At 45.3% G+C, this 14,793-nt stretch overlaps 1 protein-coding gene across 2 annotated transcripts in view; it reads left to right on the top strand.

The window, feature by feature from the left end:
- The window catches only part of gmds (GDP-mannose 4,6-dehydratase), a 199,860-nt gene that overhangs the window by 15,142 nt on the left and 169,925 nt on the right, over positions 1–14,793 (top strand). For both annotated transcript variants that reach the window (XM_041840206.1, XM_041840205.1), the window contains exon 2: positions 11,411–11,455. In XM_041840206.1, the coding sequence (XP_041696140.1) occupies positions 11,411–11,455 (45 nt within the window). The remainder of the gene's footprint in view (positions 1–11,410; positions 11,456–14,793) is intronic.

The raw sequence follows: 14,793 nt of genomic DNA, 5'->3' as shown, positions 1-14,793 counted from the left end.
CTCCGTGCCAGTCCTCCTAGGTCAGCTCTCCTCTGTGTGGTGCTCCACTGCGCTCCGTGCCAGTCCTCCTAGGTCAGCTCTCCTCTGTGTGTGTTTGTTGTTTTTGGCTGTGGTCATCGAGTATGGCTAAGCCTTCTCATCACTCCATTTTAACAAGGGGATGATGGTCATACCTACCTATCGCACACATACCCCACACCTGCTCAGTCTGAAGGGACTGCAGGTCTACTAATCTCAAAACCAAATAGGCCTAGGTCAAATGATTGTTAGAGGACAATGCGTGTTCTCTCAACCTAAGCAGGCATACAAAGGTTTTTCTAAGTATGTATGTTCACTCACCGGCCAGTTTATTAGGTACACCCATGTACTACTCCAGAACCGTCTGAATTCTTTGGGGCATTCTACAAGATGTCAAACGTTCCACAGGGATGTTGGTCCATGCTGACGTGATGGCATCACGCAGTTGCTGCAGATTGGATGGCGGTACATTCATGCTGCGAACAGCCCGTTCCATCTCATCCCAAAGATGCTCTACTGGGTTGAGGTCTGGGGACTGAGCATGCCACTTAAGTAAACTGAACTCGCTGTCATGTTCCAGGCGACGATTTTCCACTTCTCATTTGTCCAGTGTTGGTGATCGCGTGCCCACTGGAGCTGCTGCTTCTTGTTTTTAGCTGATAGGAGTGGAACCCGGTGTGGTCGTCTGCTGCAATAGCCCATCCGTGACAAGGATCGACAAGTTGTGAGTTCTGATGCCGTTCTGCACACCACTGTTGTACTGCGCCTTTATTTGTCTGTATGTGGCCCTCCTGTTAGCTTGCATGATTCTTGCCATTTTCCTTCAACAAGCTGTTTTCGCCCACAGGACTGCCACTGACTGGATGCTTTTTGTTTGTCGCACCATTCTCGGTAAACCCTAGACACTGTCGTGTGTGAAAAGGCCAGAAGGGCAGCTGTTTCTGAGATACTGGAACCGGTCACTTAGGTCACTCGTTTTGCCCATTCTAACATTCAATCGAACAGTAATTGGATGCCTGTCTGTCTGCTTTACACTGAGTGTACAAAACATTAGGAACACTCTCCATGACATAGACTGACCAGGTGAATCCAGGTGAAAGCTATGATCCCTTATTGATGTCACCTGTTAAATACACTTCAATCAGTGTAGATGAAGGGGAGGAGACAGGTTAAAGCATTTTTAAGCCTTGAGACAACAGAGACATGGATTGTGTATGTATGCCATTCAGAGGGTGAATGGGCAAGACAAAATATTTAAGTTCCTTTGAACGGGGTATGGTAGTGGTGCCAGGGCACCGGTTTGAGTTTGTCAAGAACTGCAACGCTGCTGAGTTTTTCACGCTCAACAGTATGCCGTTCATAACAAGAATGGTCCACCAGTCAACTTGACACAACTGTGAATCAACATGCAACTCAATATTAGGAAAGTGTTCCTAAGGTTTTGTACACGTGACTCACTGTCTGTAGGAGCGATCAATTTTTTGTGAACTGGGTGGTATACCTAATAAACTGGCCGTGAGTGTATGTTTATTCATCTTCAGTATTCCCATTACAGTGTGTGTGTGGACTTCATAACTGCCATTATGAAAGAACACCATAAGGATGAGTTATGCACTTAACCTGCAGTGGAATCCCAACTATTACTGATCTTAGCTGCAGACATACGTTAGTAGAGGTATATATATAATTTTCTTCCTCCCTATGAGTGACTAGCCTGTCTGAATAAACACTCTGTAGACCTGTATGTATGTGGGTGACTTTTGTGTGTAGCACCTGATATAATTTAATTATCAACACACGTTCATTAGCTTAAACCAGTCAGGCAGCAGAACTGTGCCCAGACCCCAACTGTGTGTGTGTGTGTGTGTGTGTGTGTGTGTGTGCGTGCGCGTGCGCAGACTCCGACTCCTCCGGAAAACCAGTTCCATTTCTGACCTAGACCCACGTCCTGTTATTCACAGCTAAAATGTCAACATCCATTTTTTTCTTCACCTTTTTTTTCTCTCTCCCTTGCTTTTTATGTGCCCAGTCAGGACACAGTGGAGCCTGTGTGAGGGAGAAAGAGAGGTAGAGAGAGGTGGGCTCACTTCAGCTCTGACTGAGTCACTGCTTGTTTTCTGAACATGCAGCTGAACATTCCCCTCCACTTTTCCCCTCCATCTCTCCTCCCTCTATCTCTCCTCCCTCTATCTCTCCTCCCTCTATCTCTCCTCCCTCTATCTCTCCTCCCTCTATCTCTCCTCCCTCTATCTCTCCTCCCTCTATCTCTCCTCCCTCTATCTCTCCTCCCTCTATCTCTCCTCCCTCTATCTCTCCTCCCTCTATCTCTCCTCCCTCTATCTCTCCTCCCTCTATCTCTCCTCCCTCTATCTCTCCTCCCTCTTCCTCTCTTCCTTCATCTCCCTCAGAAGGTAGACCTTAGATGACAACCCATTCCATAGTGCCAGGGTTCTGGACTGGGGGCACTGCCCAGTGTGCCCCTCTACCCTACCCCACCCTGGTCTTCTGTGTGTGTCTTAGTGAGTGGAGTGAAGGGGTGGTGGATGTGGGTTACAAATAGTTTTCACATAGGCTACAAACTTTATATGTCCGAACTCCGAATCAAATAGGCATCCCAAAAATAACATGGTGGAATGTTTATTTTGATTGACCATTTTGTGCGTATACAAAATCCCATCAGGTAGCCTGATTTCAGATGTGTCATGTAAACAAGATTATAAGGGAAATTGTTCTTGCAAAGCATATACATGTTTTAAATCTAACTATTATATTAATCTGACTATTCACAACAAACGTATTATTGTGTACATACTCAGTGCCGGCCGTGTTCCTATTGGTCAGTCACCGGGATCAGCTCGTAACACCAGCCATACTACACGATAAAGGCTACATTTCTGACACTGACAGAACTTTGTCGGAGCCTACGACCGCACGTAGTGGTACTTAATCAGCAGACCTAGACCCTGTCACACTGAACGAGCCAAGACGTCCGACAATCATTTACGACCATAAGAAATTCCCCACGACGTGGACATTTTGTCTGGGACGGCAAAGTCGTGGCATAAGACTGCTAGAATTATACAGTCTGTGCAGGCATTTATGCTGGGCGTTCACTACACAATTTCTAAGATCATGGACGTGCTCACATTTCCTGATTTCCTTGTCCCAAATCTTTCATTCCGTCCATCCTCAACCCCAGGACGTGGGTGCTCACATTACACAATGATTCCCTGGTTGATCCTGCCCTGTGTTTCTCGGTTGTCATTGGCAATAAAGGCTGATGCAAACGGCAAGCTGCTTTTTTAGTGTGCACATTATGTGCAAAAACATTAAAAAAGAGACGGAGGGGCAGTATATGGACCAGCCAAATGGTTGGGCAGACGTGGACAATATGGACTTTCTATTCTACAGAGGGAATTGGAGGTAATATAAACCTTTTAATATTGAAAAGGCAGCTGTGTTCTCTCCACAGCTCCACCAATCTGTCTTCATCACCTCGGTCCACACGGTGCGTGTTGTTCTTGCTTTCCTCTTTGCCATCATTGTTTTGGTCTGACATGCTGAGTGCTCATTGGCTATTGGCAGAGGTCCTTGCCCGATAATGTCGTAACACTGCTCATACTACAAGATGCACGACCAAAATGTCTGAAATGTCAGAAAATTATCGGGTCATCCGACAGGGGTCTGGAGAACGGAACAGTCATCATCGGTGCGTCCTTGACCAGCTCAAACTACCCGAGTCCCGACGTACTGATCCAAGCCCAAGTTCATTACATTTCACCCCGATCATGAAAATGTTTCTGGGATGGCAAAAACGTGGCAAAATCGTGTAGTGTATTGCTGACATTAGTGAGATGGTAGTAAGTTTGGGAACAGTTGAGATTTTGGGGAGTGTTCAGGAAGGAGGCAGTAAAAGATGTCACCTGGCCTAGATATTCCTTCCTGAATCCTGAGCCTTCCGAGAAGCCCTCCCTGGAGACAGCCATCCCATTCCCAGATCTTGGAAAGTAATTTCAAACCTCTCACATTCCTCTCTCCGCCCGGCGCTCCTGTGGCATTCTCCCTAGGCTCTCTCTCCTTTCCTCCTCTCTCTCTTTCTCTCTCTCTCTCTCTCTCTCTCTCTATTTCTCTCTCTGTTTCTCTCTCTCCCTCTCTCTCCGTTTCGCCTTCTCTCTCTCTCTCCCTCCCTCTCTCTGTACCTAGACTCCCTGGCCCTCTCTCCTACTTTTCCCCCTCCTCCTCCCTCCTTTAACAGAAAACAAAGAATAACAGTGTTATTTCATTTTTCTTCTGCCCTTCAGTCTCTGTGATATATATCCCCCCTAACAGAGCAGTAGAATACTGAGGCCCTTGTCCCTGATGCTGAATCTCCATACAGGAATATAGCATCTGGATATACCATCTCACACTCGGAGGGTGGTTCCCTAACACCGGTGGGGTTGTAAGGTTGCGACGATACCATAAATCTCCAGGCTAACTACTGTTCATAAATTGTGACTGGCCGAGGGCCGAAACACTTTGCTGTTTGTCTCGTGGTGGCCTCAGTACTTAGGATACGGCTACTGTGATTGGTTGAGCTGCAGGGGTCAGAGAAGGATCTGGGGTGTGTGTTATAGTTTGCCACCTCAGTGCTAAAGCTGGGGTCCACTCTGTGCTGTGATCTCCGCTGGCTGGCTTAGTATGAGGACAGGACAGGACAGGGAGGGGGAGGAAGGTGAGTACTTAAGAGGCTGGGTTTAGTCCCCTTCTCTCTCTGGTCAGCAGTAAAATGTGCCTTTACTTTGGTTTGGGGTATGTATTACTCTGCTTTCTTTAACTTGTCTAGGAAAACAACACCGTGTTTTGATACACCCCCACAACCTTTTTGATGTGCAACCTACATCCTACAAACTCCCTCCTCACTTTTTTGTTGGCATTTGATACACTGCTCCCCCACCCCCCCACCCCCCCCCCTCCATTCCAAAGACAGCGTTCAGTAATAGCCACACAAGGGGGACTGAGAGGTTGTCGGAATGCCAGGAATAATAATCATAAAGCGAAGAATCCGTGCACGTCTCCTCTGTGATCCCTCCTCCGTTGCTCGTAATCACTCCTGATCGCCCCTCCAAGGCTGATTCTGCCTTGGAATGAGGTCTATCTGGAGATCTGACAGGATTCAATAAATAAAGAAAAAAAGGTTATATGTGGGAGCAGTTCCAAAGGTCTTAATCTTACCGTCATATTATTGCTATATAAGCTATATAGCCGACCCTTTTCACATTACTGAGCAAAACCGAGCCAAGCCAAGCTCGTTATGAAGGTTAATGTAAAAAATAAAATATTAGAGCCAGCACAGTACGGTTTGGGTTGGCCCTATAGTGTGAATCTGGCATCAGTCTCTTCCAGACAGATATTTGCCCTGTGAGACTTTTATGGTAGCGAGGCTAGGGCTAAGCTAACCAAGTATGAGCTAATGACCTTATGTGTCCGCTCCTATATCCTGCTGCCATGAATCTGAGATGCAATGGAATGGAAGTCGCGGTATTAATGAGAGAGGGTGTGCGGGTGTGTGTGTGTGTGTGAACAGTAGCTGTGTGTGTGGGGCCAGCGGGGCCATGTCTGTCACGCCCCACTGTGAGAAGTCGTAAAGTGATGGATTTCCTGTGTGGACAGGAAGTGCCCTCAGTGCTCCCTCACTGATTACAGAAACACATTGGAGTATGTGAGGGAGTTCTGCACGCGCTCAGTCAGTCGTTTGTCACAGTGACATGCCTGGTTTGGGCTAAAGGATGAGGATAATGCTTACTCCAAGAGAATACTGTATGCATATAATGCTCATTTACTCTCGGTTTGTGTTTGTGTGTGTGTGTGTGTCCGTGCATGAGAGTGTGTGTGTGTGTTAGGGCTGTGACGATAGCAATATGTTTTCCATGGCAAAAATTAAAGCAGAAGCAGACTGAACTAAAAACCTGCTGTATGTAAAATATTGTGTGCTATAGCTTGGAAAATAAATCAATGTGACTTGGATGACAACATAATGATGTTTGTTTCCAACATTAGGGTGGTTTTCCTAAAGAAGTTAAATCAGCTTCGTGTTTTGATTCCTTGCCACGATACTAACGAGTATCTTGATACTCGTATCGTCCCAGACCTAGTCTATGTCTGAGCTTGTGCACGCTACGCTACGCTACGCTACGCTACGCTACGCTACGCTACGCTACGCTACGCTACGCTACGCTACGCTACGCTACGCTGTGTGTGTGTGTCCTGTGGTCTGTGATTGCAGGTTCATTCAACTCTATCAGCTCTAATTGCAGGTTCATTCAACTCTATCAGCTCTAATTGCAGGTTCATTCAACTCTATCAGCTCTAATTGCAGCCCAGTGGTGTGTCTGGCAGCCTCTCTCTTTGGTCTAAAGAAAGAACATTACAATGATTCATTTATACACACTGACAAATAAACATCCTCAGTATGTACACACACACACACACACAGACAGTAATTTCAGCTGTCTCTGTACAGTAATATTGTACATCTATTCTTCTACATCCACAATATATTTGACACTCATGCATAACTTAGATAAATATAATATACCCTCCACTTTGAAAGAGTCCAGTCACAGAGCCTGCAATAAAACCTTGTTATTTCAATCTTACACCAGCAGAGGGAGCCAGACTAGCTTTCTATGGAGCATTACTTATTCTGTCTCTACCATCCTTCTATTTCTGCTGTCACATTTTTTTTGTCTCTCTCCCCATCCATCTCTTCTCTCTCTCCCCCCTCCATCTATTCTCTCTCTCTCCCCCTCATCTCTTCTCTCTCTCTCTCTCTCTCTCTCTCTCTCTCTGTCCCCTCCATCTCTTCTCTCTCTCTGTCCCCCCTCCATCTCTTCTCTCTCTCTCCCCCCTCCATCCTTTCTCTCTCTCTGTCTTTCCTCCCTCCATCTCTTCTCTCTCTCTCCCCCTCCAGCTCTTCTCTCTCTCCCCCTCCATCTCTTCTCCATCTCTTCTCTCTCACTCTCCCCCCTCAATCTCTTCTCTCACTCTCTCCCCCTCCATCTCTTCTCACACTCTCTCCCCCTCCATCTCTTCTCACTCTCTCCCCCTCCATCTCTTCTCTCAGTCTCTCCCCCTCCATATCTTCTCTGTCTCTCTCCCCCTCCATCTCTTCTCTCTGTCTCTCTCCCCCTCCATCTCTTCTCTCTGTCTCTCTCCCCCTCCATCTATTCTCTCTGTCTCTCCCCCTCCATCTCTTCTCTCTGTCTCTCCCCCTCCATCTCTTCTCTCTGTCTCTCCCCCTCCATCTCTTCTCTGTCTCTCCCCCTCCATCTCTTCTCTCACTCTCTCCCTCCATCTCTTCTCTCTCTCTCTCCCCCTCCATCTCTTCTCTCTCTCTCTCTCCCCTCCATCTCTTCTCTCACTCTCTCCCCCCTCCACCTCTTCTCTCTCTCTCTTTCCAGCCATTGCTTCTGTCTCCCCCTCCATCTCTTCTTCTCTCTCTCTCCTTCCATCCATCGCTTCTCTCTCTCTCCCCTCCATCTCTTCTCTTTGTCTCTCCCCCCTCCATCTCTTCACTCTCTCCCCTCCATCTCGTCTCCGTGTCTCCCCCTCCATCTCTTCTCTCTGTCTCTAACCCCTCCATCTCTTCTCTCTGTCTCTATCCCCTCCATCTCTTCTCTCTGTCTCTCCCCCCTCCATCTCTTCTCTCTGTCTCCCCCTCCATCTCTTCTCTCTGTCTCTCCCCCTCCATCTCTTATCTCTGTCTCTCCCCCCTCCATCTCTTCTCGCTCTCTATATCCCCCTCTCTTTCTCTACTGAGGCATGGCCATGTTTATATAGTCATAACAAACATAATCACTGTGTCTTGCTAATGCGTCACATTCTCCCACAGTGTAACTGTACCACTAGACTGAGATGCTAGCAGTGTTGTGGGTAATGGGTGATACTGTATTGGAAGGAATCATGGGAGTTGGAATTGCTTTACCATAATATGATAATATTGATAAAACAATGTAGTATGTTTTGTCCATGCTTTCACTAATGGTCTGCACTAATTCAAATTCACACACTATGCCTTCACAATGCCCATCGATGCCAAGTCTTTGGATCTAATGGTGGATTTGAAGGTGTTTCTGATGAGTTGACATACTTCATACACATGGATTGGTTTGGCAAGCCTCTGCATTGTTCGTCAGAGGAGAGATTGTTTGTTTGCCTGGTTAGGTAGTGTGTTGAATCTTTAGTAGGACGACACACATTATGCCTTGGGACGACACACACACACACACACACACAAACTCGTCCCTATAGTTGATCTAGATTTTGGGCTTGTGTGGTCAAACTTTACTATCCTTTTGGGTTCCAAAAGTCCTCCCAAGGATAGTAAAACAAGGAACATTTGACAAGTAGGGACAATTCGCCAGTCCCCAAAATAAAAAATATATATTTTAGGCTTAGGGGTTAGGTTTAGGGTTAGGGTTAGAATTAGGGTTCATTTTAGGGTGAAGGGTTGGGGTTAGGGAAAATAGGATTTTTAATGGGAATAAATTTTTTGGTCCCCACCTGGATAGTAAAACCAATGTTTGTGTGTGTGTGTGTAAAGGGAAACTCTTATTCTATTTCCTCTGTGTCCCACTATTGGACAGTATAGTGAATAACACCTCATCAGGCTCAGGTCTGTACTATGTAACCCTGGTCCTGGACTGGAACAGGAGGATTCCTCCCAAATTACACCCTAGTCCATATATATTGCACTGCTTTTGACCAGGGTCCATATGGCTCTGGTCAAAAGTAGTGCGCTATGTAGGGCATAGCTTGTCATTTGTGACACAGACCTGCCAGAGGACCATGGAAAATACATCTGGCAGCACTGCTCTTCCCCTGGGCTAAAATAGCCTCAGCTCAGCATTCACAGTCGTATTGTCTCGTTGTCACTACGTGTGGAGTGGCATACACATGGGGCTTGTGATTGGCTGGCTGGTTTGAGGTGGGGTATACAGTATCTCACCTGGACCTGTCTGATGCGGTTGTGCTGTACATGACTCACGCCCCCTTCAGGTGTATCTCACACACTGCACCCTGAGAACAGAACGTATCAGACTCCCCACAGATACATATGTTGTTCACTTAGTTTCAGATCCAGAGGGAAATATATCAGTAAGTATGGTTACATGCGCACAATAATACGATTATTGTGGATAGGCAGATTCATATAGGCCTAATAGTTAGTTTAAAAACATGCTTTGCAAGAAGAACGATTTCCCTAATAATCATGTTTACATGGACACATCTGAAATCAGGCTACCCGATGGGACTTAGATAAATGCAGAAAATGGCCAATAAAAATAAACTTTCTACCACATAAGAGGGAGGCTTGCGCTTCCGGTGCTGGCACATGCGCATATCAAATGCACTGCTGGAACACAGACATGTCCTAATAATTTGAAAGATTGCTCAGAAAACCAGATGTTTTAATCAGCGTATGCTTACTTCGCCGATTCAGTCAAGCAGAGTTATGTGTTTATATGACAATTGCCATACTCTGCCTATTGCCGTAATCAGTTTAATATTGAATTATTAGTGTGCATGTAAACGTACTCAGTGACAGATAGATCAGTCAGATCCTCCAATCCCTTGACCCCTGACCCAACTGTCACCTCTCTGACCCAACTGTCACCTCTCTGACCAATGGAATTTGTGTTTGATCTAGTTGCTGAAGAGCTGTCTGATTTATGATATTTTGGCCCAAAATGAGACACTGGGCTTTTCTGGTCTAGAGGGGGACTCACTGGGAGCACAGGGTGTGCTGTTCAGATAGTGTGTGTCTGTCTGTGTGTGTGCGTGCAAGTGTGTATGTATCTCCCCACCCTCCCCTGGCTCCCCATAACAGGAAACAGAGAGGTGAGGCCAGGGTTTATGGGCTAAAACAGACTCAAAAGAGCCTCTTGTTTTCAAACATAAAACCAACTCTTCATGTTTTTTTCCATAATTCATTTGGCACGTCGATGTTTGACCCTGGCACATGGTCAGGAAAACATGACAGGACCCGGGGGCCAGAGCTTTGAATGGCGTAGGGTTATGGAGTTAGGCTGTGTGTCCCAAATGGCACCCTATTCCCTATATAGTGCACCACTACTTTTGACCAGGACCCTGGAACGCATAGGGTGCCATTTGGGACTCATCCGGGGAGGGACAGGCTACATGGTGTGGTGCCAGGCTGGCAGTGCCAACCTCTCTCTGGGTACCAACTACCAAGTCAGGCTGTGCTCAGTCAGGCTTCAGTGCCACCCTCCATAGAGCTAGAGACAGAACCAAAGAGCCAGAGCCACCTCCTGAACCACAGTGGACCCACCTGAACCACAGTGGACCCACATGAACCCACATGAACCACAGTGAACCCACATGAACCACAGTGAACCCACATGAACCCACCTGAACCACAGTGAACCCATATGAACCCACATGAACCACAGTGAACCCACATGAACCACAGTGAACCCACATGAACCACAGTGAACCCACATGAACCACAGTGAACCCACCTGAACCACAGTGAACCCACCTGAACCACAGTGAACCCACCTGAACCACAGTGAGCCCACCTGAACCACAGTGAGCCCACCTGAACCACAGTGAGCCCACCTTGCCCAAGCAGGGGTCTAATAGAGCTGGTCCCTGAACTCCATCCTATGATACTGGTCCATTCTGAACTGTGGTGGGCGACCCATAATGAGTATGAGGTTTCATACTGATCTCTTCTGACAGTGCTTAGCTGCACTAACTGAACTATGATAGACAATGAGCTACACATCCCTCTGACTCGAGTGGTGGACCATAGAAATGGAATGAATAAAACGAGCTTGGAACCTCTGACCTTGGCAATTTTGGCTGGTAAATTCATTTTAATTATATGTGGTGGGTATGCTATGCTTACATCCTTAGCTCCCAGCTCCCATGGAGTCTATACCCATGCCCGGGGCCTCATGATGGTTGTTGTCATTAGGAGTTGGCAAGACAGCACAAACTGATCTGGGACCAGCTTACTCGATGGCTTGGCGTTGGTTGGTAGACTGAAATCTGCATCTCTTCCAACTTTCTTCCTCACATGTTCCCCTCTAGTCTGGAGGGCCGGAGGTCTGTGGCCAAATCACCCCCAGACCTGGAGAGGAATGGGGGTGGGTAGGTGGAGGGGACTGGGGTGGAGGGAGAGGGATTGCCATGACTGGTTTGGAATGTTCCAGAGTGTTCCAGAATGTGCGGTCTGAGGGGGGAGAAGAGAAGTTAAGCTACATGGGTGAGGGAACAAGACCTTATTGAGAGAGTGAAAACACACTCGAACATACACAGTCATGCATTTAAAATGTGTGTGTGTTGCTCTCTAACAGACCTGTGTGTTTTGTCTGTGTTTCAGGATGGCTCCTACCTGGCTGAGTTCCTGCTGGAGAAGGGCTATGAGGTGAGAGAGACACCCAGGGAGAGGCTGTCAGACTGGGATACACACCCTGCCTCCCTCTTCTGTGCTCCAGACAACCACACCGTGACACACACACACACACACACACACACACACACACACACACACACACACACACACACACACACACACACACACACACACACACATACACATACACACCCTGCCTCCCTCTTCTGTGCTCCAGACATCCACACCGTGACACACACACACACACACTGCTACACGCGCACACATTCCCTAGATAAGCTCTATCCGACTGACAGGCAGACTGACTCCTCAGTCACATCAGATATTCAGTCAGTTCCAAAATTATTGCCACCCTTGATAAAGATGAAGTGTATAAAATAAATAATACTGAGCTATATTGTATGCAAAATTCTTCACACTTGGATTGGAACCATTGCTATGGTCAGATGACATGAAAATAGAGTTATTTGGCCACGCACACCAATGGTGCGTTTCGTTTTACTTTTTTGATTATGTGCGTATTGTTTTGTATTGCTACAGTGCCTTCTGAAAGCATTTACACCCCTTGACTTTTTCCACATTTTGTTGTGAGTTTTAAATTGATTAAATTGAGAGTGGCACTGGCCTACACACACTTCCCCATAATGTAAAAATACAAAGCTGAAATGTCTTGAGTCAATAAGTATTCAACCCCTTTGTTATGGCAAGTCTAAATAGGTTCAGGAGTAAACATTTAACAAGCTTAACAAGTAACATAATACGTTGAATGGACTCATTCTGTGTGCAAAACATGCTTTTTGAATGACAACCTGATCTCTGTACCCACACATACAATTATCTGTAAGGTCCCTCGGTCGAGCAGTGAATTTCAAACACAGATTCAACCACAAAGGGAGGTTTTCCAATGCCTCGCAAAGAAGGGCACCCATTGGGAGATGGATAAAACAATGATAAGCAGACATTGAATATCCCTTTAAAGGTGCACTATGCAGAAATCGCTCAGCCATTTCCTGGTTGCTAAAATTCTAAAAGTTCGCCTAATTTCAGTTTATGTGACAAAACAAGCAAGTATAGTGGAGAGAATCATTGTACCATCTACACCGCTGTGAAATATATGTTCCATAACCAAAAATATTGTATTTTCAGCTGTTTGAAGCTGTGGTACAAAACCGAAAGTAAAAGACGCAAAAACAAAACGTAAGAATGGGAAGCATAGAAATAGTGTACATAGAACAGATCTACCGCTTCTTAGACTTGCTTTCAATGAGAATGACATATCTATAACTCACATTTCTATTTGAATTTGGTAGGGTCGCCCAAAAAGTTACATATTGTAGCTTTAAGCATGGTGAAGTTATTAATTACACTTTGGATGGTGTATCAATACACCCAGTCACTACAGGCGTCCTACCTAACTCCGTTTCCGGAGAGGAAGCAAACCGCTCAGGGATTTCACCATGAGGCCAATGGGGACTTTGAAACAGTTACAGAGTTTAATGGCTGTGAAAGTAGAAAATGGAGAATGGATCAACAACATTGTAGTTGCTCCACAATACTAACCTAATTTTCAGAGTGAAAATAATAAAAATACAGAATACTGAATACAAATATTCTAAAACATGCATCCAGTTTGCGACAAGGCACTAAAGTAATACTGCAAAATATGTGGCAAAGCAATTAACTTTTTGTCCTGATTACGAAGTGTTATGTTTGTGGCAAATCCAATACAACATATTACTGAGTACCACTCTCCATATTTTCAAGCATAGTGGTGGCTGCATCATGGTATGGATATGTTCGTAATCTTTAAGGACTGTCGAGTTATTCAGGATAAAAAATAAACTGAATAGAGCTAAGCACAGGCAAAATCCTAGAGGAAAACCTGGTTCAGTCTGCTGTCCACTAGACACTGGGAGATTAATTCACCTTTCAGCAGGACAATAACCCAAAACGCAAGGCCAAATATACACTGGAGTTGCTTACCAAGACAACATTGAATGTTCCTGAGTGGCCGAGTTACAGTTTTGACTTAAATCGGCTTTACATTTATGGCAAGACTTGAAAGTGGCTGTCTAGCAATGATAAACAACCAACTTGACAGAACTTGAAGAATTTTAAAAATAATAATGTGCAAATATAGTACAATCCAGGTGCACAAAGCTCTTAGAGACTTACCCAGAAAGACTCACAGCTGTAATCGCTGCCAAAGGTGATTCTAAAATGTATTGACTCAGGAGTGTGAATACATATGTAAATGAAATATTTCTGTAATTTCATTCTCACTTAAACTGCAAACATTTCTAAAAACATGTTTTCACTTTGTCATTATGGGGTATTGTGTGTAGATGGGTGAAGAGAAAACATATATTTTGAATTCAGGCTTTAACACAACAAAATGTGGAATAAGTCAAGCAGTATGAATACTTTCTGAAGCCACTGTAGGTATTATTACTACACTGTTGGAGCTAGAAACACAAGCATTTCACTGCACCTGCGATACCATCTGCCAATCTGTGTACGCAACCAATAAACTTTGATTTGAGTTGGGGCAGCAGCAAGCCCACAGAGCAGGAGATCCAGGCAGTCAGCATCCTCCAGGCCGGCTCCAAGAGTGGTAAAGGCCGCTTTACCACTCTTGGGTAGCGGAATGACTTTGGCTTCCCTCCAGGCCTTCCTCTAGACCAGGGTTCTTCAATTCCGGTCCTGGAGGGCCGAAACACTTCTGTTTTTTATTTCTACCTGGTAGTTAATTGCACTCACCTGGTGTCCCAGATCTGAATTAGCCCCTGATTAGAAGGAGAGAATGAAAAACAGAGATGTTTCGGCCCTCCAGGACCGGAATTGAAGAACCCTGCTCTAGACCATCCTCAGTAGCTTTCCATCTAAGTCGTCAATGCCTGGAGGTTTGTCATTATTTATCGATAACAATAATTTTTCCACCTCTCCCACACTAACATTACAAAATTAAAACTTGCAACGCTTTTCTTTCATTATTCTTTTTTTATACATGAGTACGATGGCTCACTGTTCTTTGTTGGCATTTCCTGCCTAAGTTTGCCCACTTTGCCAATGAAGTAATCATTAAAATAATCAGCATTCTTTATGATCTTGGCTTCACATTACAGTTTCTTCTTCGTTTTGTTGAGTTTAGTCACATAATTCTTCAATTTGCAGTAAGTCAGCCAGTCAGATGTGCAGCCAGACTTATTAGCCACTCCTTTTGCCCCATCTCTTTCAGCCATACAGTTTTTCAATTCCTCATCAATACATGGAATCTTAACAGTTCTAACAGTCAGTTTCTTAACAGGTGCATGTTTATCAATAATCGGAAGAAGCAATTTCATAAATTA

Source organism: Coregonus clupeaformis, chromosome 20, assembly GCF_020615455.1.
Source record: "Coregonus clupeaformis isolate EN_2021a chromosome 20, ASM2061545v1, whole genome shotgun sequence".
NCBI classification, from domain to species: domain Eukaryota; kingdom Metazoa; phylum Chordata; class Actinopteri; order Salmoniformes; family Salmonidae; genus Coregonus; species Coregonus clupeaformis.
Note: the sequence above shows the minus strand (reverse complement) of the source record. Positions and strands in the feature narration are given on the sequence as shown.